Source organism: Melitaea cinxia, chromosome 12, assembly GCF_905220565.1.
Source record: "Melitaea cinxia chromosome 12, ilMelCinx1.1, whole genome shotgun sequence".
Classification (NCBI taxonomy): domain Eukaryota; kingdom Metazoa; phylum Arthropoda; class Insecta; order Lepidoptera; family Nymphalidae; genus Melitaea; species Melitaea cinxia.
Genome location: NC_059405.1, coordinates 7436988 through 7461289, shown reverse-complemented (window position 1 = coordinate 7461289; position 24302 = coordinate 7436988). Strand labels below are relative to the sequence as shown.

Here is a 24302-nt window from a genome sequence, read left to right as displayed (position 1 = left end):
CTTTGCAAGCAATGTGGTAGTTCTAATGCACGAAAGGTGAAACATAAATGTGGGTATAGGAATAAGTCTAGAATTGTTGTAAATTTGTGATTATAAGTGTATTATAACCTTAGGTCTACTTTGTAAATATTATTAATTTCTAAGCAAGAGAAGCCGCGTGCAAATGCTAAAGTATTAGGTATTCAAAAAATCGTGTTCACTAACAATTTCACATACTTTTTTTTGCTTCTATGTGACAGCTAACTAATGGGCTAAGGAGATAGATACCTATCCCGTTAAAGAGAAGGATTGATAACCTAATCCGTCACGTGGCTTCTCGAGAGTTGGATATAAATACATGTCTCCGAATCCCTCAAATTGACATTTTCTTCGAATATTTCATGATTTTATTATTTAACCTTGTATTAAAAACCTTTCCAGAACATAAAATAATTTTATTATAATAAATTAACAAAATGGTAAGAACAGATTTTATTGCTAATTTTAGATTTATCACATATTATGTAAGTTAAATTTAAAATATTATTCAAGTATTCAAGTAAAGCAGATTTGTGATTTACCTGGGACTAAGTTGTGTTAAGCTAACCATATAGTACTAATTGGACTAATATGTCAACCTTCCTATACCTGCGCATTGGTCCGGACATAAAATGAAAAAAAAAAAAACAGAAAACGGAGCACTATAGATTTTTGGTAGCTTTATGATCCGTGCTAACTTAACAAATTAGAAAAGCGCAGTCGCTTGTACGAGTACGTGCAACACATGTCTCTTTTCACGATAACTATCAGTCTCAAACCGACGCGGGTATACGGTCAAATTCAAATTAGGTAAGAAATGTTTTTAGAGTATTTCCTGTTTTGTTTTTTTTTTTAATGCCTTTTAATAATTCTATGTTATGTTACATTTTGGTAAATTATTTTAGGTTAGATCATAAAACCTAAAAATGGATGAAGAATGCTTTAGAATACTTATCTACCTCAGACTGATAGGGATATATTATTTATGAAATTTTCAAAATGGATGGCCCTGAGACAACTGCGACAACAAATAACAACAAAATAGAACGTTGTTATTATTGGCTCTCTAATAAAATTCGTAAATTCCGGTATAATTGCACCAATTGTAAAAAATATTATATTTTTGTATGGATCATGCTATTATGACTTGTATTGACGAAAGAGAATATTTTTCACTCTACAAAAGAAAATACTTCAGTTGAACCTAATCTGCTTAGTTTATGAACAAGATTTTTCTTTAACCTTGTTTTAACTCTCGTTTAAAATAATGATTATCGCTTGTATCACTTGTCACAGGAGGCACAGATATAAATTACATACATACATTCGGTATATTTTCATTGAAGTTTTTGTATTTTTTCCAAGGTTGTAATGAAAGAGTTAGCTTGTAATAAATGTAAATATTTCCACATTATTTTAATTTTAAATAAGTTTGTGTATTGCATAATTAATTATTTATCTAAAAAAATTAATTAATTTGTTCTGATCCATGTTTCTGCAAAACATTTTTAATGCAATTACGAGTAATAAAAATAGTATTCATTAAGTTGAAGAGGGACGAGAATAAAGAATTAGAACACTACAGGTAGTTGGATTTTTAACTTTTTTAACCGACTTTAAAAAAGAAGGAGGCTTTCAATTCGACCACCAATTCCTCAGAAATTTTTACTGGGTAGATCGATTTCGATGACTCTTTTTTTAATCGGAAGGTGAATGGAATACTTGAAGTACTTGAAGTACTTTTCGAGCTATATTTAAAAATGCGTATTTATTTGACTATTTTTTTTCGTTCACTTACGTTGTATTATACCTTATAATTTTACTGGGTGTAACGATTTTGAGGATTTTTTTTAATCGAAAACTAGCGCTTGTCGTTTTGTCTCATTTAAATTTCATAACTTAAACTTTCTTAACTCTCATTTAAATAACATCTGCATTCATTTAATACACATTTTATCACTCACTATCACTTCAGCCTCGTAGTCCACTGCTGGATATAGGCCTCCACAAGTTCGCGCCAAAAAGGGTGTGAACTCATATGTGTTGCCCCTAGTCACCACGCTGAGCTGGCGGGTTGATAACCGCAGGGCTGGCTTTGTTATACTGAAGACGCTGCTGCCCGTCTTCGGCCTGTGTATTTCAAAACCAGCAATTGGATGGTTATCCTGCTATCGGTCAGCTTTTTAAGCTCCAAGGTGATAGTGGAACTGTGTTATCCCTTAGTCGCCACTTATGACACCCACGGGAAGATAAGGGGTGGCTATATTCTTTACTGTTCTTACCGTAACCACACAGCTAAATAACATAAATAGTCAAGTAATGACTATTTTTTCGTCTGCCTACCTCGTATTACTTGCCGATGTAATTCAAGTCAGTTATTTTTCGTTTGCGAGCAAATACAATTATGTAGTACTGAGTCGATGTAAATATATTTTCAAGCCAAGGACTGCGCTTTTCATTATAAGCAAAGAAACTCGTGAATAAGTTTGCGTCTCATTAAATCTTAACAGTTAGTTTCAAAGCAAAAAATAGGTACGGAACGAAAGATAAAAACTTTTTATTTCTGTTCAAGTTTACAATAATTTTCAAACTAAAACATTTACAATTTTATTAATCTTTTTACATAAATCAATAAATTATTACTATTATTATTATTATTATTTCACAAAATATCCTAGGGGTTAATTAAAATCAATAAAATATATTTTCTTGTTTATTAATATTTTACTTCTTGTTTATTTTAAATTGATCATAATTAGAGTAAATTTCATAACTTTTAGGAACCTTGATTAAATTATAATATGAATTCCTTCTTTGAGAAATTAACAAAATTAAAATGGGTTTATTAATAAGTGTTCTCAGAAGACTTTTACCGTTTGTCGTCTATAAAAGCTTAGAAGCTTGACATACAGTTAATAAATAAACTGTTATAGGTATGCGTTGCAAGCCAAATTAGTTTGGCAGCCTCTGCTCTGCTCGTAATTATTTCACTCATTTAATTTTTTATCTTACATACCCATGATATTTCTAAACATACCTATTAGATGAATTGTATTTTGTAGTTTGATATGCCATTAGTAAATAGTAAAACCTAATACATAAATAAAAAAAGATAGATTTTGTAAATTGGAAAGAAACAACTGTATAGAGATAGTATTTTTATATTTGTAGGTGTTTATGTAAAAAAAAATACTTGTAATTGTACTTCACAACGCATTATTTACTATATTTTTTTCACAAGTCTATCATATAACGTGTTAACCTCACACCCTTAGTTTTTTATGTCAGATACTTGTGGTATTTCTTCTTGAATAACTACAGCTTGCTTGTTGGCTCGTCTTCTTGCATGAGGTCCAAGCCTAGGCTTCAGTGATCTGACTGCTCCGTCTTCAGCTATCTGGGAAACATGTTATTTATGTAGTAATTTGAGATATATATATATATATATATATAAAATATTGTAATAATATAGGTACTATGGGATGAAATTGTAAATACATTTAATTGCAGCAAAATATACGTTGAGAGTCATAGTAGCTATGAATGAATGTAATAACTACTAAATTTTATTTGAATTTTTTGTAGAAATTACAAAAGAACACCAATATAATGAATACTTTAAATTTATATTTGAACCAATTTTTGTTAACATAATAACTTACCTGAACATTTTTCTTTCCCGTAACATTATTTTCTAGGAATTTGTTAACAGCGCCGAGAGTGTTGATTGGTATCTAAAATGGATATTTACATACTTGAAACCTATTACATTAAAAAAAAAAATCTCGACGTCATGTGGTCGATTTGCTGAACAAATTACTGTTCTTATAAAATCATATAAAACGTATTTTACTTACTTTGGGTTTCCAAAATTTTTTTTCCAAGTTGCATAAAATTATAATATATATATTGTTAAATTATTTTGTGTATCTTTAATAGAAATTTCAAGAGCTTCAACTAATGTTTAGGAAATATAAACTTGTGAAAAAAAATCATAATAAAACAAATGTAAATTATAGATGTTAATGAAAAGTAAGAATAAGAAGCGGAAGGCTCAAAAGGCTTAAAAGAATTTATGAAAACTGAAATATAATACGAAAACACGCATCTAGAAAATTAAATTAAATTCTAACATTGTTTCATTCTTCAATATTAATTTTTTTAACGAATATGGCATATTATAGATATGTGTATTTGTATTGTCCTGATATTATGTTAGTATTAATGGGAAAAAGAAGTATGTTTGATGAACTTACAGCGAAAATATCATCAATGAATTTTGAAGCGCTCGGTGTTTCAACAGAAACATGAGCTGATGATGACGATGATAGAGAGGACGATGATGGATCAGTTGTTAATGATTTCGATTCTGAATCTGAAAATTATTAGAAATCATCATTAAAATAAAATAGCACATGAATAATTCCTTTAATGAAACACCTTGGAAGTGAAAATATTTTTTTTTTAAATACAACTACAGTGAAAAGATTTCATGCAACAGCATTTTTGCATGCATTTTTTTTTTAATAGGCAGATTCTAGCTTAAAATGTATATACACATATTTAATATGAAAATAAATTTATCAAAATAAAGATGATTTATATGTCTATGAAAAGAATGTATTTATCTTCACACGTGGTGGTTTTTAGTAGTCAGTAAGAGTCTGACACACCCTCTGGTGCCCCGCGTTGGAAATTATCCATGAGGATTTTACCCACGTTAAAAAAAGGATAGTAAAGACAATTCAAAGATAATACAAAGGACAATAGAAACTCGACAAGGTCGTCATTAGGCGTAAGTCAAGTAATTTCGTAACCATGACGAACTGAACTCCATCAAATTGAAGAGTCAAAATAAAACAAGCGAAACAGTATGCACATATCAAGTACTCCTATCGCGAAAGAATCTACAACACACTAATATAAAACGCACTAAAATCAACATCTGCCAGGCTAATAAAATTTTATGTCATGGACCTCGAAAGATACTAAACAAAAATATAAACTTAGACCACGACAAATATATGTATGTTCTGCACAAGTATAATTATATCATGTGCTAGTTACCACAACTGCCATCGCCACAGTCCCAGGTTTCATTCATTGTGCTAACTCGTCGTTAAATATGAATTTAAATAAAATAAGTTTCGCTGAGCTTTAAAAAATGCAAAGAAGTATAATAAGAAATAATATGGCTGTGAAAGGAAAAAAGTATCATTAAAATTACGAAAGAAGGAGCGGGACGTTATTCGCACTGGTTAGTTAGCGGCAGTTTGTTATCGGGACGAAAAAATGAGAATAAAAATATTTTTTCTTTAACTTTGAGTAAGTCCTCGGACCTCGAAAATTTAAATGAGAACGCTATTTCCTCTGTTTCGATTATAACTGGTAATAAAACAGATTCTATTTTTGTTTAAGAAGCAATAAAATGATTTTTCGGTTATCATAATAAAGATATCGTTTTATATTTTATTACTTTTATTATTCAGAACTGACTTTAAAAAAATCTTAACTAACTCAAACCAAAAACACCAAATTTATTTTAGTATATAGTATAAGATACGGTGTGTCCTTTTGTAGTCTATCTTTAAAAATATCCACCTGCATGTACACTCGCTGATTTTTGTACGGAAATATTAGTGTTCGCTGCGGTATTTCCTAAAAAGCTACCAACTGCCTTTAGTGTTGATATCGGAATCTGTAATGAAATAACCATATATAATATATTGCAAACAAAAATTAAAATAAATTCTTTCATAAAATAACAACAAAATAAAAACTGACGTTAAAAATATCCGCGAAGAATGTGGGACTCCTTTGATAAGTTATTTGTTTTGTGTAAGTATGACTGGCGCCCACACCGCCTGCATGATAACCTCCTACTGCTGCACCGGCGTTAACAGAAGCTTCAGCACCAGTATTAACTGAAGATTCTGCACTAACATCTATTCTCTTTTGAATTTGCGGTTCTACAGTTTTATAAACGGTTGGTCCCACAATATCGCCTTGACCTCCAATATATCCGCCTAGAAAAGCTGTTTTGCGGAAATGATGGCGACGGGGTTTGTGATGTGTACGAATGATTTCTTTATGTACTACTTTAGTAGTTTCTGGTTCCACATATACCTGTTAATATTAGTATTAACATTTATAAATACATTTTACGTAATATCGCTTAATTAAGCATTGGATGATGACATACGCATGATGAAAGTCTCATTGCACGACATTATATAAAATAGTTTCAAACCTTTAAGACTAATTATAAACCTATTTACAAATGTTAGCACATGGTGTATTTAATTTCTCCTGGAAATTATGAACGTCATAGTATATTTTTAAAATAACCTAAACGTGAATGTTATTGCTGTACATATTGCAAATGGCTGCCTCAAAGCCTTTGAAGGTAAATAAGTGCAGTTTTATTAAGACGATTGAAGACAAACCTGAGGTAAAAGATTATCGAAATTTTGATGCGATTGTACCCTTGATTTGTGATTAAAACCTGCTGTAATTGCCAAATTAAAAATGGAATTGATAGCAAATTGAATATCATCTAATAAATGGATAGGTTCACTCGCTCCAACTAGCGGACTCCAAATATTACTCACTTCTTTAACGACGACTGGTTGTACAGTTTCATGTACAACTTTTTTTTCAATATCAGTGTTTACTTCGGTGTGCACGTTTTGTAAAGGTTTTACTTCATTAATAGCATCAAGGTTAAATTCCGCATGAACCGATTTATGTATTGGTTTAACTTCAACGGTCTGTACTGGAACAACTACTTCGTGTTGGCCCGAAAAAGAAAAATCTGATGATCCGGCTACTGATGATTCCCCACCCTGAAACAGCAACAACATATAAAATTATAAATTCTGATATCGTTAATCTACTTAAACGAATAAAACAACCACAACATACATAGTTATATTCACTGAATAATATAACACAAGCACAACATAAGTGATGTTCCCAACGTGTATGTACTAAAAGTGCAACAATAAATATTCACATGCATATCTGACATTAAACCACATTGACATTTCGAGACACAAATGTAAACATTCACATTTACATGCATAGACATTGATTGCATATATATAATATCTTTACCTTTAATAGATGCTTAAATCGGGAATTACAGTCTGCTGTTTAAACAGTAAAGAATTTGCCATTAATGTTTTAAAATATTTATTTTATTAATTATAGTATTCCCTTATGAAATTTATATAAAATATATTGCTACAATTACTGCTATAATAAAAGAACCTCAGCCACGTATAAATAATAATTATCAATTGCAAATGTTTTTATTGTTAGCGTCTAGCCTTTTTCATATTTTTCTTCATTTTCTTTTCTTCCTTTTGCCTTGTTTGGATCTCATTCTGAGTGTCACCTACCATTCCAGCCGCGGCGTAGTTGTTGCCAGCTTGAGCCGAAGCATATCCTGCACCTGCTGCTTTCTCAGCTGTTACTCCACCGCCAAGTCCAGCTGATGCTTTTATATTTCCACCAGCTGTCGCCCCCGCATATAGACCTCCTATGAAAATAAGATGTAATTTTAGTAAGTAATTAACAAAGTATCATTATTATTTTCTTTAACAAAACTTACAGCTCTTTTTGTTATAAAATACTAACCGAAATGACACACACACACACACACATGTATATGTGTGTGTGTCAGGGGTCACTACAAACTGTGCCAACTGCCTAGTCGAATATAAATTTTATATATTTCAATAATATCGATCATTACCTGATGCGCCTCCATTTTCGCTAACAACTCCACCGAGGCCTGCTCTTGCCGACTGGCCGGTTGGAGTGCCCGCTTCAGCGTATAATCCTCCCCCAGCACCGCCATCTATTCAATCGTGCATAAAAATAAGTACAATAATGCCTTAAGATTTACACAACTTTATTTTATATTACATCGCGTAGTAGCGTATCATTATTATGCATTAAACTTAAATCCTTTTGCTACGCGTGGAGAAAGATGCTATGCCCAGCAGTGGGATGATACAGGCTGAATGCGTATTTTATTTTACAATTGGTTGATACTGTTATTGGCATTTAACCAACACATAGTGATATAATCGAATTTATAAAAAAAGCTATATAATTATAAAAAAATAGAATGTAGGATGTGCGTAGGTACGTTTAGTGTTAGAAACCGTTTATATGATGGTGTGTTGTTTCTTTCTAAAAAAGAGTATCGTCATTTGTATTCAAAAGTTTTGGACCCAGTTCTTTTTATAACACGAAGTTAAATTTCAAAAATCTCGTGTTGAAGTATAATGGTTCAAGAGAAAAATGAATCGTTTTTTGACTGTCGAAACAGGGCCTTAACCGATTCATGATATATCTGTACTATATATAACAGTTAAGCTTGAGACGACGGACCAAAAAAATATGATTAGAACTCTAAGTCAAAATATAACTAATGGATATTATTTGGAATATTATAAGATATCTTGATAATTAGTTAAATAAAAAGTGGATCTATATATGTAGTATTAATGTAACATTAAAAAATGAGAAAATAACATTCGTATAAATCACCCATTTTAAGAAAAGCAAATAATAAACTAAAGAAAACCATTAAGAGCCACAATTTGCTGTCCTACTGTTAACTGTTATACTGGTTTTTATCTATATGTTTCTACTATTTGAGCTGTTAAAATCCTACGAGACCCTTTTTCGATATCGTTATTGCTTCGTTTTAATTACAACGAAGGACAAGAAACAGTAATAAAACCGATCTCTTACCCTTTTTGTACGTACTTCTTGGTTATAAAACTTTGTATTTCTAATTTTATTTACTTTTGCTTAACGTACATACATTACACGTAGTATTCGATAATACGTAGGTATCCATTTAAACACAGGTAATTCTTGCCATTGTTAATACAATAATCTGACATACAATTAAACTAAGATAAAGGTTAATCTCTGGGATAAAATATACTTAGACTATACTCAGACCTTACATAATTATTTTAATAACATGCGCATTACCGAGATCTGCAAAAAGTGCTAGAAATTAAGTGCAAGCTATATTAATCACGTCAGATCATCATTGATGTTATTACACTCATAAAAAGACACTAAAGTTTTAAAACTTTATATTTTATTATGATTGCAAGAAAATATAAAATTACCCCACGATTAATTACGAACTAAATCTGCAAAGTTCTAAATCGCTTAATATTTTTGGCGTAGTTTTCAAAAGGTTTTTTACGTTACGTTTGAAGGCAAAATTTTATATTATATCTATTTTTACGTTTTTGTAGATGAGCAAATAATAGCAAGGTGTTGCCGAATAGTCTACGAACGTGTCCAAACACACGAAACCCGTCCATAGTTTGTACATGGTAAAAAAAAAACTATCTCACCGTGTTAAAAACCGATATCCCCAAAATAACTAGTGACTACTTATACTTACTAACGAAAAACATATAAAACGTATACCTAATTTTTATATCCAATTTTGTACCACTCGCTATTTACACTACCATAAATAGGCGGCCGCCTGGTGGTAAGCGGATACCGTAGCGTATGGTCGCCTCCAATACCAGGAGCAACATAATCGCAAACGCGTTACCGACTCTCCCTAGGAGCTCTAGCTACCTTAGTCATCAGAGAAACACCACTATATAAATATATAGAAATATTATTTGACTTTAGTCTTCTGTATAGGGGTATTCGAAACTTCGAGCAAGAAATTTGTTGCAGAGCCCTACCTTAATAGCTGTATATGCTATTATTTTAACCATATATTCGTTTGTATTTAATTAGTATCTTATCGTTATGTACTTAAGTTCTAATGTATTTCTAATGAAACATACCTAATAAGCCTCCAAGACCAACACCAGCATGATAACCACCAAAATTTACTCCAAGTTTTCCATCGCTAAAGGTAATGAACTGCGGAGCCTGTAACAAACAATACATAGTTTCACACACTTCGCCAAAGTTACTTATCTTACAACTGTGTTAAACTAAAGGAATATCACGTAATAATTTACCGAAAGATTTATCATCGTACTTTTATTATTATTATTGACCACATTTGTTAATTAAGACAATAGAAAAATAATAAAAGGATAGGTTTGTATATATCAATTTTTTATTATTATTTAAAAATTAACATCCACGGACACAAAATTTCCATGTCTTTTGTTAAACATATAAATCAACGGTCCTGTGACTACCTTGTAAAACTAGGGCGTGTTCAACGATGACGGTTGTTTTTAAATATATATCGATTATATCGGTATACTATTGGTATACCCCAATAAAAATAAAAAATAATTGATATTTCGAAGCTATTAATTCTAATTAATTCGTAGAATGAGCAATACAATCATGATGTTATTATATTGTATACAATTTCATTTATAATTACATTTTAACTCGAATGCAATACGAATTTGTTGTTACACCTGACGTATAGTAAAGTGCTATAAAAAGTACACTTGTTCAATATATTTATCGCGTTTAATTTTATAGGAATTTTCCATAAATTAATCTGTTCGGATTGCTTTATTGTTGTATCATTGGATAAACATGTAATATTCAGTAGTAAATCAATCATGATAAAGTAAACAAGTAACAAGAAGAATTGTTCATTAATTATAATTATGTTAATATGTGATTAAAATTTTAATCTATTTATCCGAATATCAAAATATTAACAGTGATATAACGTAAAATACGCCTTTATTTGATGTATAGTATTTTAAAATCATAGAACGATATAAGTATAAAACTATAAGGATTTTTTTTCTGATACAATAATATAATCCAGTTTAATGCATTATAAATTATTCCATGAGCGTAACTACTCCTACTTATGATAATTTACAATTACAATAAACGATGAGCATTGCTCACCCGGGAAGTACTTGACGTCGATTACAGACGATTGCGTTTTAATCGATTTTGAAATAAATGCGTCTATTTTTTACTATGAATCAATGATTGTTACTTAATGCAAATGTGTTTCTTGGGTAATTACGTCACTAGGCGTTTTGAACTTTCCTGTTATTCAAATGAGATAGTAAAATAACTTAAATTTTGTGGTCGTAAATAGTCAGAAAAAAATCCAGTTATTAATAAGAACTTTGACGCAAATAAACTCACGCAAGTAAACAGGATTTAAATAAAAGAAACATATGGATATTACGCGCTCGCTATTTCTAGTCTGTAAAGACACAAAAAACAAATTACTTGTTGTTGTATAGTGGAAATATTTAAGTTATTTGCTTTCAAGTTTAAACACTTGAATAAAAGATTATTTTTAATAAAATTGTGCTTAAATCTTAATCTTTATAATAAAAATATTTGGCTGTCTTTTATCGAACGTACTTGCTGTTACGGTCGCGCGTGATTTCAATAAATATAAAAAGTATCACTAATAGTAATTGTTTGGCTTCTAACGCTTAAGTTTTTTATTATTTTTTATTTAACTTCAAAACCTTGTTGGAGGGTAATAAGCAAACCTATAAGACCTGAACATATCAAAAGTCGAAATTATACCCGTAGGTAAGAAATTCGATTGAAAAAAAAAAAGACATTGTGAACATGTGGTGGAAAAATTCTGAGATACAAATATTATCCGCAAATCTGAAATTGTAGTTATAGGAGACTTCATATCATTTGTAGTAATCGAGGAAAATATCTTTTTCATAGTATATGTTAAAAATTTAAGTAATCAATGTAATCACGTACGTTATTACAACTCGGCCTCAGTGTGCAATAGGATATCCGATAGTAGTTATGTTTGTACATCGCTAGTAATTGGGTACAAGTTTGTGTACACTTCGTATTGTGTAAGTATCATAGTATCAATAGTATGGGAAATCACAATTAAAAAGCAGTACTCCTATCAATAATGTTGGTTTCTCATAATGTAAATGTTCCACTGCCTTCTTTCATAGAAGGGCTGAAGCTTATCCATCACGCTATCACTTTTCACGTAAAAAATGTATTAGTTCCGTCTGAAACCAATGAAAGTATATTGTTCCATATAAACATAATTCTATTATACTATTACAACCACAAAGATTAAAATTCCTATATTTGCAATAAATCTTTTATTGTTACAAAGAAATCAAAATCAAAACTAGAACGCTGTCCAACGATAGAAAGTTTGTAAAATATCGTTGTATATAAGATCCACATATATTTATTTGTTTCATTATTATTTTAGTACGTGTAATATTTAGATTTCAACTATTTCAACTTCATCATAATAGAGACTTTGCCCGCACTACTCAACTTCAAAATACATTTAAAATAAAAGTAAGTTTTTAATGAGCTTTTAGCCGTATTTTATGAGCTTAAACATTATAAAATAATAACAATGTTACATCAGTACTTACAGTAAAAAAATGTTAAAATAAGATGAGCAAGTTTTCGTTATAATACTTTTCGATGCAAACTTTTAACTCCAAAAAATTGCTTTCATTAAATTTGTATTATGTTGTGTGGTTGCGGCATCAAAGAGTATAGCCAGCTCTTCCCGTGGGTGTCGTAAGAGGTGACTAAGAGATAACACAGTTCCACTACCACCTTTTAACGTAAAAAGCCGACCGATGACGGGATAACATCTAACTACTGGTTTTGAAATACACAGGCCGAAGATGGGCAGCAGCGCCTTCGTTGTGACAAAGCCAGCCCTGCGGTCACCAACCCGCCTGCCCAGCGTGGTGACTATGGGCAAAACACATGGGTTCACGCTCTTTTTGGCGTGAACTTGTGGAGGCCTATGTCCAGCAGTGGACTGCGAAAGGCTGCTGTGATGATGTGATGTGATGAAATTTGTATTAAAGATTTTTATGAATCAATACTATGAAACCTGTAAAAGCCAAATACCTATTGAATATAATAGCTGTCTATGTATCGACATGCGATATAACGCGGAACCACAAAATGGATTTTAATGAACGTGGCTCGGTTATTGTTACTAATACATGTACTATATCTCCGAATAGAAATTTTACAGTAAAAGTATAATACTACACACAATATACTCGTAACTTTTCTATGTTTATATAATTATCGTTCAAAAACTTTAAATGATTCTATATATCATAAAACTCATATACTTATTTATATGTTAACTGAGGTAAGGCACAGCAGTAAGCAGCTCAAAATCTGGAGCAGCTCGACTGGAGTAGTACCTCAAACTCACAAAACATCACAGCTAAATAATACTGCTTTCAAACAGTATTGTGTTCCTATGGTGAGTAAGGTAACCAGAGCTCCTGGGGGGATTGGGGGTAGGGTTAACAGTGCATTTGCGATACCTCTGGATTACAGGCGTATAATAGGCTAAAGTAATCGCTTACCATCAAGTGAGCCGTACGTTTGTTTGTCGAACTAGTTGGATAAAAAAGTACTTGTAGCCAAAACACGTCATCCACATAATTTATATCGTAATAAAATTATATGTATTTTTAATACAATATACATGAATCAAAACTCATGGCACGAGTAAACTAGCACTACTGAGTTCAATAATACTAAGTTAACTTAAAATTAAATCTCATTATTATTATTTAGAAACTTAAATCGTCTTTGGCTGTGAAGGTAACCATTGTTAGGAAAATACAACCGTCATGTATTTTGTCTTAAATTATTAGCCTTCAAGTACTTCGGCCAGCAGTCTGACATTTACAAGCTGATAGAGTTCAATGCACGTCTATTTATAAAGAACACTTGCTCGTGAAACTTGATAAAGAATAGCAATTACATTTTATGCCAACCTGCTGGTAAAAATAGTATAGAGAAGGTTAAAACGGGAATATGTATACAGAACAGACCCTTACCTATAGCCATAATAATATAGTCACAGTTTTATTAATACACATTGCTACAACCTTGTGTTAAACACAGCTCGTGTTAGTTAGCACTTTATTAATTGCAGTAATTACCCTTTTTTTATACAGGTACATTGTCGAAGCTACTACGTAATTGTCGAACAGCATACCTCTTGAATACTAAGAAAAAATATTCGCAAATTATAGTTTAAAATGCGCACTTATAATTATTATAGTAGGAGATGGTAGTAGTATCAACTTGTAACAATTTTTATTGCAATGTGAGAAACGTAAACTACTTAAAGTTGCAACATTTTAAGGTTTATAGATACAATACAAATTGACTACAATCTAATATTTTGATATTATAATTTGAAACAAAACGAAAGTAGTTACATACTGCAGAATATTTTATTTGGAAAGTAACTTTATTAATAAAACGTTTAAACGTGTCTCTAATAATAATTTAATGTTAAATTAAATTTATTACGAACTAAATTATGTAGTTTGTGCACAAATCACGAAAAAATACGCTTTAGAATATGTTTCTTTCTAATGCAGGGAAAACTGTTTAAATTAAAAATACAGCAATGTTCTAGTTGTCTATCGTCATATTTAATAACATCTAGACATGCGATTTTGTAATCAGAATTATGTTTTCGCTATGTAGAAATACTAGTTGAGGTTTTGTTTTGCCTTGTACATTAAATCATTACTTCGTGGTATATAAAACATTGATATAAGTGCAGTTTATGAAGACTCACTTGATAACTCAATACGACAACATGTCGCTCCTTATTTTTGAGCTAAAATTTTTTTTAAGTTTTTTGTTTAATAAGTTATTTTCATAGCAACCCCTAAATAGTCAAGTATGTCACCAAGGCAAAAACTGTATCATTCTAAACAATTTTTAATATCATATCAAAAATCGACCGTTTCAGCGGGAAACGAACCTGCATCTCCAACTCCGTGTCGGTTCTTTAGTCAATTAAGCTATGGAATGATGTACCCGTAATCGAAATTTTTGATATTATGATTTAATATTCGGTTCTAAGCGACCGCAGCGCTGCCTTATAGTGAGTTCTTTATAAAACTTGTAACTATTCAAAGTTTCATATTACAATGATTTTATTAGGATCGAATATAAAGCTGTAGTAGTTGTCGTTTCTGACTCAAAAATATTATAAACTATCTACTTGAGTGCAAATAATTATGTACGACTAAAAATATTGCTAAAATTCATAGCAAATATGTTAAATGTTAATATTTAACAACTAATCACTGCGTGGCCCCTGATGTAATAAAAAAGGTTAACTTTTAAGGGCCGCACTCGAACAATGATTGTGCATAATAATACTAGTTGTTGTGAAAATTTCTCACACGATTACTTTGTACTGTCGTATAAAATTTACTTGTTTACTCGTTGCATTGCCTTAAAAATTAATTGTTATCGTTAAGATAAAAAATAATTAAAATAAGTAAAAAATTTATAACATGGCGTATGTTATGTTATGAGGAAGTAATTATTTTGAGCAATTTTTTTTAACGATTTATGTAAGAATATAATTTATTGTTTTGTATTATTCCTGTATGTTTTACTAATAAAAAGTAAATAAATAAGTATTCACGATATATCCACTATATCAATGAATGAAATGACGAAAGTCTAGCCCTCGCATGCTCTTTATCTATACATTCAAAACAGAATGTTTTTTACAGCATTGACCATATATGCAAAGAACCAAAATTGTATAGAATACCAAAAGTATACAATGCAACTTAGACTTTTATTTATTTTGATAACCCTACTTTTTTTATTTTAAAATCTCCTCTACCCCAAGGTTGTCTGGATGAAATCGCTTACCTAGCGATAAGACCGCCTTTGTGCATAATATTGTTTTGCAAATTTTATTTTTAAAGATGTATGTTATGTTAGCTTGTAATATGCACAATAAAGTATATTTCTTCTTCTTCTTCTTCTTATCTCATTTATTCAGCTTGTACATTCCACTGCTGGACATAAGCCTCTTTTTCCATCTAGGATAAGGAGAGGGACAGAGAGAGAGAGAGCTTAATCTCTTTTAATCTTATCTGTCTTGTATTAATATTAGTATTAATTATTATTACTAGAACTATGTAGCCATTAATTAATGTAGGTAAATTAATTAGCCATATAATTTTACGTCTACTCTCACTTCTAACTATTAAAACAACTATGTGTTATAATTTATAAGAAGGAAACATCATTATACGAAATTAATAACGAAAAAAAGATCTGATGTACTTCACAAAAACTTTCTCTCATATCCTAAATCCTAAATTATCCAATACTTATTTAAAACAAACGCCGAGTTCACAAATACTTAATATGATAATAAAATAACAGGTTTAACATACGTAAATAGTTTTAGCTAATGGCAAATAAAGGCTTGTAAAACTATGCCGCTCCTATTTGCTTAAATATTTATCAACGCTTCACCAAATAATAATGTGCGAAATTACTCAAAAAATGAATCTATATTCATAAGAGGCTAATAAATTATCTGTACTAGTCATCACAACACAAGTCAAAACTGTAATTGTTGGAAGATACTACATAAAATTATTTGAGAATATTCTGTAATCGATACAGAAGTAATAAATATAATTTTTCGCAAATCACGTCAAACTACTGAATCAAATTATAAAAGTAGGCGAGATTTAAGTTCACAAACTAGAATTTGGATAATTTTTATTCCGATATTCGGTAATTTTATTTTGGTAAAGGAGATGAAAGTATATAAAATATAGATTTAGTTGTAAAATTTAAAAAAGTTTTCAACAGATCAATAGCCGTTTAATATCTTCGTTAAGTTTTGGTTTAACGTTTCTTTATTTTATAGGTTCGATAAATCTTAAATACTGTCTTTAATACGATGTAGTTACGTTGGTTCTCTGTTGAAATTTGTGGTTACATAGTGTCTATCACTGTCATAACATTTCGCCTGTATGGTAATAACAATCGACAGTAGGAAATAACTTTTGATATTATTTCAGTAATACCAAAATCCTATTGCTATTAGTATATAAAGAAAACATAGTACAAATGAATATGGATTGATAAGAAAGCGGCGCGTATACACTAATAAACACTTCTACTTAATTGTAACTCACGATTTCACCACCATTTAATCTTAATACTTCGTAGACCTTTACGATTATTACTCCACTCTCATGAACCGAAGCGTAACGTTTATTGACTTATTTACCTTCATTTTATTCATTCACATGTAATTGTAATTGTTTGCCCAAAAAATCTCAACTCAAATAAAAATAAATATTACCATTGATAAACAAACAGTAGTAAGTTTTTTTTTTGACGAATTATATATGCTCGCGTTCTAAGAAAAAATAAATATAACCATTGATAAACAAACAGTAGTAAATTATTTATACTATTTTTTTTGACGAATTATATATGCTCGCGTTCTAAGAAAAAATAAATATAACCATTGACAAACAAATAGTAGTGAGTTTTTATCCTTTTTTTTTGACGAATTATATATGCTCGCGTTCTAAGAAAAAATAAATATAACCATTGACAAACAAATAGTAGTGAGTTTTTTAACCTTTTTTTGACGAATTATATATGATAATTCAAATCTATATATGATAATTTTTTTGAGTCAATTAGTTATTGCCAGCTCAGTATTAATAATAATTAGTGCTTAAATAAGACAAAAAGTTTTATATTGTAATTATTTTAAAAATTATGTAACTATTTATAGCCCATGTTGCCAATTAATTTTAATTTTAGTAAAATTTGACAGTTACGATTATTTTAATTTTTTTGAAGAGTAATAAATGATTTATGTATTATAAAATCTTTCAAAATTAGGTATCTAATAAAGATGTCAATTAGTATTTAACTTTTTATGATAAATCTTAACAACTAGACATATAATCTCTACCGCGTCGCAAGATCAAATATTGCCTTGGAGTTATTAAAAGGTACCAATGTTTGAAGAAAAATGAAAGGCTTCTCATCAAATAAATGCTTTAGAGATGTATTAAAAAGTATTAGGTGAAGTCGAAACTTACATTTTATTATCATGTTCTTGGAAAATATCAAGCGAATTTTTAAAATAAACGATGATAGAATTTATTTGGGACTTACCTTACATTTGTCAATAACTTAAAAATTATACCGATTTAGCAACACGATTTCATCACTAATATGTGTTTGAGGACATTGCTTCAAATACGTTGTGACAAGTCAGCCTGTAATATCCCACTGCTGGGGATAGGCTTTTTTCACCACGTAAAAGAAAGATTGGAGCTTAATCGACCATGCTGCTCCACTGCGGGTTGGCGGATATGTTCCCTACTATGGGTAACGATTGCTATCAAGTGCTCTTTGAGGCATGGTGGAGAGACCCACAAGGACAGACATTTCAACTGGAAAGAAATATTTTTATAAATACAAATAGCCATCTCGAGCAGGAATCGAACATGCAAACCGTCAGTATTTTAGGAACACCACTACACCAGAGCAGTCATCAAAGTTTTAAACAACCTTGCTCAATCACGTTTCCTAACAAAATATATAAAATACTAATTGCTTTAAAATCAGCCTGGAAAAATTGTCTGACGAAGTACCTAATTATATTTAACAGTCACTATTCAAATATACAAAACGAAATTTAAAAATTAAGTAAGTTATATTTGCGTTTGTAGTGACAAGTAACAAAGTAAACTTTATGCCTCCTCATAATTAATAAACATAAAACAAAGAGAATACAAACAACTTATTAATAGGCATTAGTATTAAATATGCAATCCTCGTTTGTTATAATACCATAAACACTCATAAAATTCATGAATAATTTTAATTCAATTAATGTATTTTACGAAATCTGTTTTATTTGCTAACACGTGAGAGGAATAACATTATATTTTAATTAGTGACAGCCCGAAAGGAATATTTAAGTGGTGAATATCAAATACGAGACAAGAGTATTTATTTAAGAACCTTGAACTAACTGAAGTTCGTTAATTAAAGGTAAACCGCAGTATATATTCAATGAATTAATACAGGGTGTTCGATTAAAAATAATCGATATGTCCGAGCGAACAGGCTTTTAGTTACTTTTATAAAAAAACGTTTTTATCAAACTATCAATTTTTATAATTTTAATAGTATTTGTCTTACATTTGAATGAACGTTTCTTATATATTGTAGGATATTGTATTATTATACTCGAGAGATGTATAGAGTTCCTCAACTAGACTTTTGACTAGCCCGTTGTCGCAGTTTGTGGCGCAGTGTGTTATGGAGTTTTAGATTCGATTTCCGTCTAAGTCTGGGTGTACTATTTACATTCATCTATATATGTATTAAATCTATGTATTTTTTTGCAAAAAAAATATAGAACAATTTATCTGTCGGCGGTTATCTATAACACAAGTATTAAGTTGTTTACCTTAAGAACGCACAACCGTGTGTGTATTTTAAAGTTATTTATTTATTATTTTTCTTAACCGACTACCGGATGAACTTTTGAATTATGTTCTAAGCGATAGTATATCTTAATCTTATAATAAGCTTCACCTCAAAACAGGCATTTACCGCTTCATTATTTTCTTCTTCTATATATTCATACCTACGTGAAATAAAAACTTTGTATCCCTTTTTACAAAAATTACGCAGGCGGAGAAGTATGAAATTTCGCACACTTATTGTTAAGGTAGAGAAGGAGTGCAGAGTGCTATTTTTTTAATAAGGTATAAAAAACACATTAACGAAAAAAAAAAAACTATACACACTACCATATATTTGACACACACTCCCATATATACTCTTTTGTTTGTTATTATAGAAGTATAGTCTTTGACAACAGAACTTTAATATTAAATTCAAACTTTTAATTTAAATGAATAATGGTCGAATTTCGACCACTGAGCGACCACTAGTATACTGTTAAACAACACTATGCTAATATCGTGGTTTATTATGATAAAACATATTTAAGCAACTTCCGTGTCGATAGATATTATGGAAATTTAGTTTCGTCGTCATCAGATTTTCCCATTATCATTTTTCCGTAGAGAATTTTCAAAAATAGTAAATATTGTATCGAATTATAAATATGATAATATAAATGTGTTACTAAAATTAAAACCTAATATTAATAAAAACTAATTTCATACGTGTGGAATTTTACTTGCCTGTCTGTATATATTTCGTATCCGCATTATCTTATGTTATACAGTTGAAGTTGTCATGGATACGCAACACATATAACCGATTGAGATACTTTCACATTCATAATATTAGTAAGGATATTTTACTTACGGAATATGTCTGCGAAATTAATACCGCCAGTAACAGCAATGAAATTGTTTTTCTCATTTCGACTGAAAAAAAAACATAAGTACATTATTAAATTTTGTATATTTTCTGAATATATAAGTAAAATTTACGTAAAAATCTTCCCGTATCTTCAGATTTTATTTATATGAGACAGTAAACTTATTTGGTATATATTAAAATAAAAGATATCAGTCATGTCTAGTTCTTCACTTCACACATATTGTTCGTCTTTGAACTATTTTGTTGTTCAATATATTGCAACAATTTATTAGCTAATTATTTACAATTTTTATATCACTGGACTTTCCCAACGTACGCCTGTGTTAACAAGCATCGTAAATACTCCGTTTTTTTTTGTCTAAATTACAATGACGTTTTGTAATTACAATCTCTTGTGAAACAAGTTATAAAAAAATAATACTCAGTATGTGATAGCGTACACGTTTAACCAAAAAACAAACAACCAACATTTTTTTATCATTATTTATATACATATATTTATAATAGTCGCGAACAAAATAACAAATTGCATGTTATTGTATACCTTTACGACCTCATGAGCGGCGGTTGCCTCAGTGTTAATGTCGTCACGTGTATACCTTTCACTAAGAACCTTACGTCATTTTAATGTTAAGTCGTTTCTTGTAAAAACACGTTTGTTACTTTATAACAATAAAAATATTATATAAATTATGCAAAGAAAAGTAAAATAACAACTATATTATGGTCTTTTTTAAATAAATCTTATAAAATCTAATAAAATGCTACGTAGAAAGAAATCACTATCGTATCCTCTATGTAACGCGAAGCGGATACTGGAAATTTAATCATCCCGAATATTATTTTTAAACAAAAACTTTGAAAAACATATCTTTTATTTTTTATTTATTTATTTATTACTTCTTGCATACATATAATCAAACACTTTTACGTAGTAAAAAAAAGAAGAAAAAAAAAAACAACAGAACAGAAATAAAATTAAACAAAAAGTAGTTACAATGACAGCATGCAAAGGCGGTCTTATTGCTTTAAGCAATCTCTTCCAGACAACCCCAGGTAAAAGGAGATTATTAGTAACAAAGTGCGGGATTGTGCAAAAGTAGATAAATATAAATCTTAATATATATAAATCTCGTGTCACAATGTTTGTCCTCAATGGACTCCTAAACTACTTAACCGATTTTAGTCAAATTTGCACACCGTGTGCAGTTTGATCCAACTTAAAAGATAGGCTATATTTTATTTTGATATATTATGTTATTATTATATTTAAGAAAAAAATAAGGTGATACGAAGTTCGCCAGGTCAGCTAGTAGAATTATAAATACATAAAAAAATACATACATACACTTACAGAAGAATAAGATAAACATACAAAATCATGAGAATAAATAAATTTACGTAAACCATACGCAAGCATATAGGTACACATATTAAATACTTACAACATACACAAAATACATACATACATACACATACATAAATACATACTTATTACATCTTTATTCTTATAATGGGTTTAGCTCATAAACTTCCTTAAATATTTAAAATGATTTGTCGTTATTTTACAATATGTCACAGGGCCATATGATTAAAATATTTATGTAAGTAGGCAATTGTCAATATATTTTTTTTATGAAGATTATTAAATTTCAAAAGTTTGGTACTAGACTAAACTATATTATTTGTATCTAGCCAAACAGATTGGTTTTACCCACGTTGTTATTAATTGTTCGTGCTTCCCTCATTATAATGGTAGCGCACGCATTATCACCCATATTACCAAATTAAAATTAATTATCATTGTTAAGGACTTAGCTTCGAAAGGAGAAAATTTTCTTATATTATTTTGTACAGATATTTACACAATGGAGTAGGATATCATTAAAATGTAAGAACCTGGTTTAGAAACGTACCAACGTTAATGTAATTGTAAATTAAATTAATTTTGAACACACTTGACTCGTAAATATAACTACAGAATCCAATCAAAGTTCCAAATCAAATGAAAGCAATTTTAAAAATATGACGACAATTTCATATTATCGATAATATTATATAAATTTATTCAAATACATATTTGATTAAATTAATCACACCTTTGAAGAGAAATAAAAATGTTGGACATGAGGATGATTACGAGTTCGTAGATTTTTGACTCAATTCTTAGTTATTTTTTTTAAATAATTATAAAATTTTGTAAAATCAATATCATTTATTATACAAAAACTACCACTAATCTTCATTATGTGAAACTCCACGAGTAGAGCTACAAGAATTATTCCGCAATTCACATAAGTACCCCATTACGTACCCGCCTATATTTACCAATTTCGTAATTCCGACGATGCAATGAAATTAATCGGCATTTTGGTAAAATTACATTCAACATGGTCACGATTCGGTAAATGACTGAATTATTTTTAAATCCATAAAATGTGAGCTATTTTTATTAAATATGTTGACGTTTGTAAAGCAAATCGCTAAAATGTATGAAATTATAGCTTAATTGACATAATACGATTTTAATAGTGGATAGTTGGTTATATTTGGGAAACAACATAAATTAAATATAATCCATATATCAGTTTAAACTCAATACATTTTGTTATCAAATTGTATATATAAATTAACTTAATTCTACATTATAGTATATTAAATTTAAATTGACTTGTGACTTTGGTCTTGAATATCAAATTTCGAGACGAAATATGTGGTTAGTAATAAAAGTATTTATAGGATAGTTTATTTTTTGTCCATTATTTATATTATAAATTTCAATTACTTTCCCTTTATAAAATGTTTGATCCATCATGGTTTACTTGGTAAAAGTTGTATGTTATAAAATTGATGTAAAACATGTGTAAACTAAACTCATATTCGATATTCCAAAAACACGTCAATTACTTTGAGTGGTTGCATAGGCAACTTAAAATTTAAGTTAGTCAGTCAAAATATTTTGTATTTAGAATCTGGTCAAAACTGTCTTTATATCAAAAATAGAAAATATCAAAATCAAATTTCCATATATATTAATAATATTACTCTATGATAGTTCAATGGAACTAATGAAATCATTTCTATATCAATGCTCATCTAGTTTAACAACAATTGGAAATATCAATTTTGAGTACAAAACAAAGTTTAATTACAATAAAAATTTAATCGTCTTCGAATATTACATCGTTGTTAATTTAAAATTAACGAATGATTAATTAGTACAATATTCCTGGTAATTGCATACAATATGCCTGTATTACTTAACATTTCATAAAAGGCTTTCGTATAAAATTATTTTAATGACTTATTTCTTTTATTCACTATTTATCAGATAGCATTGTATTCTGCCTTTGACAGCTCCTGACTAGAATTCAAAATTAAGCCATTGTTTTGCTAAATTGTCTTACAATGTCTATAAGACACTGGTATAATTATAAATATCAGAGAATATTTCGTAATTAAAACAACACTATTTACAAGGAAAAATAGATAAATATTGTTGTTTATTTTAACCACACAATTCGCACAAAATCATCGAGGCCTTTGTACATAATACATATTTCATATAAAATATGATCGATTATAAGAAAATTACAAATAAAAAAAATAAATTTACTAACCTGATTTATTTATTTTTTTTGCACTAATTATTTTTAACACATTTATCGAAAATGTATCAAACCGCGAAGCTCGTCTTTAAGCCTCTTTACTTATCGCACGGTCGCGTGCGCAGACGAAGCCTCTGACTCACAAACTAAAGTTATAGACGAAGCCATTCTCTTAATGGAGCTGGATAGTATACCACTAACCGGTTAAACACGGTACAATTATAACGCAATGGTCAATAAAGTTTATTAAAAATCAACCATTCAATTATAAAATTACAGGTATTCCCATTGCCTACATATAATTCCGTATCTATTTATGTATTTAATATTATTTTCCACTTTACAGTGAATAAATGGCATTAACGTATAAAGAGAATCTTTATTCGACATGTTTGTTTACTTGTTAATTTTATAATTGAACAATGGATACTATTGATGTACACATTGTTTAACACGATACATGGTTATCAAATATTCACTTTTCAATATTTATAATTT

At 29.6% G+C, this 24302-nt stretch overlaps 1 protein-coding gene across 1 annotated transcript; it reads right to left on the bottom strand.

Moving 5' to 3' along the window:
• Window positions 1-3217: 3217 nt before the first annotated feature.
• Window positions 3218-24002, bottom strand: LOC123658351. Its single transcript, XM_045593780.1, has 11 exons — window positions 23817-24002; window positions 20179-20240; window positions 9867-9954; window positions 7778-7882; window positions 7422-7561; window positions 6465-6863; window positions 5803-6144; window positions 5620-5716; window positions 4275-4387; window positions 3681-3752; window positions 3218-3415 (listed from the first exon to the last, which is right to left on the bottom strand). Exons 2-11 carry the CDS (start codon window positions 20233-20235, stop codon window positions 3290-3292), a joined length of 1539 nt encoding a protein of 512 aa, XP_045449736.1. The 5' UTR covers window positions 20236-20240; window positions 23817-24002; the 3' UTR covers window positions 3218-3289.
• Between the last annotated feature and the right edge of the window lie 300 nt (window positions 24003-24302).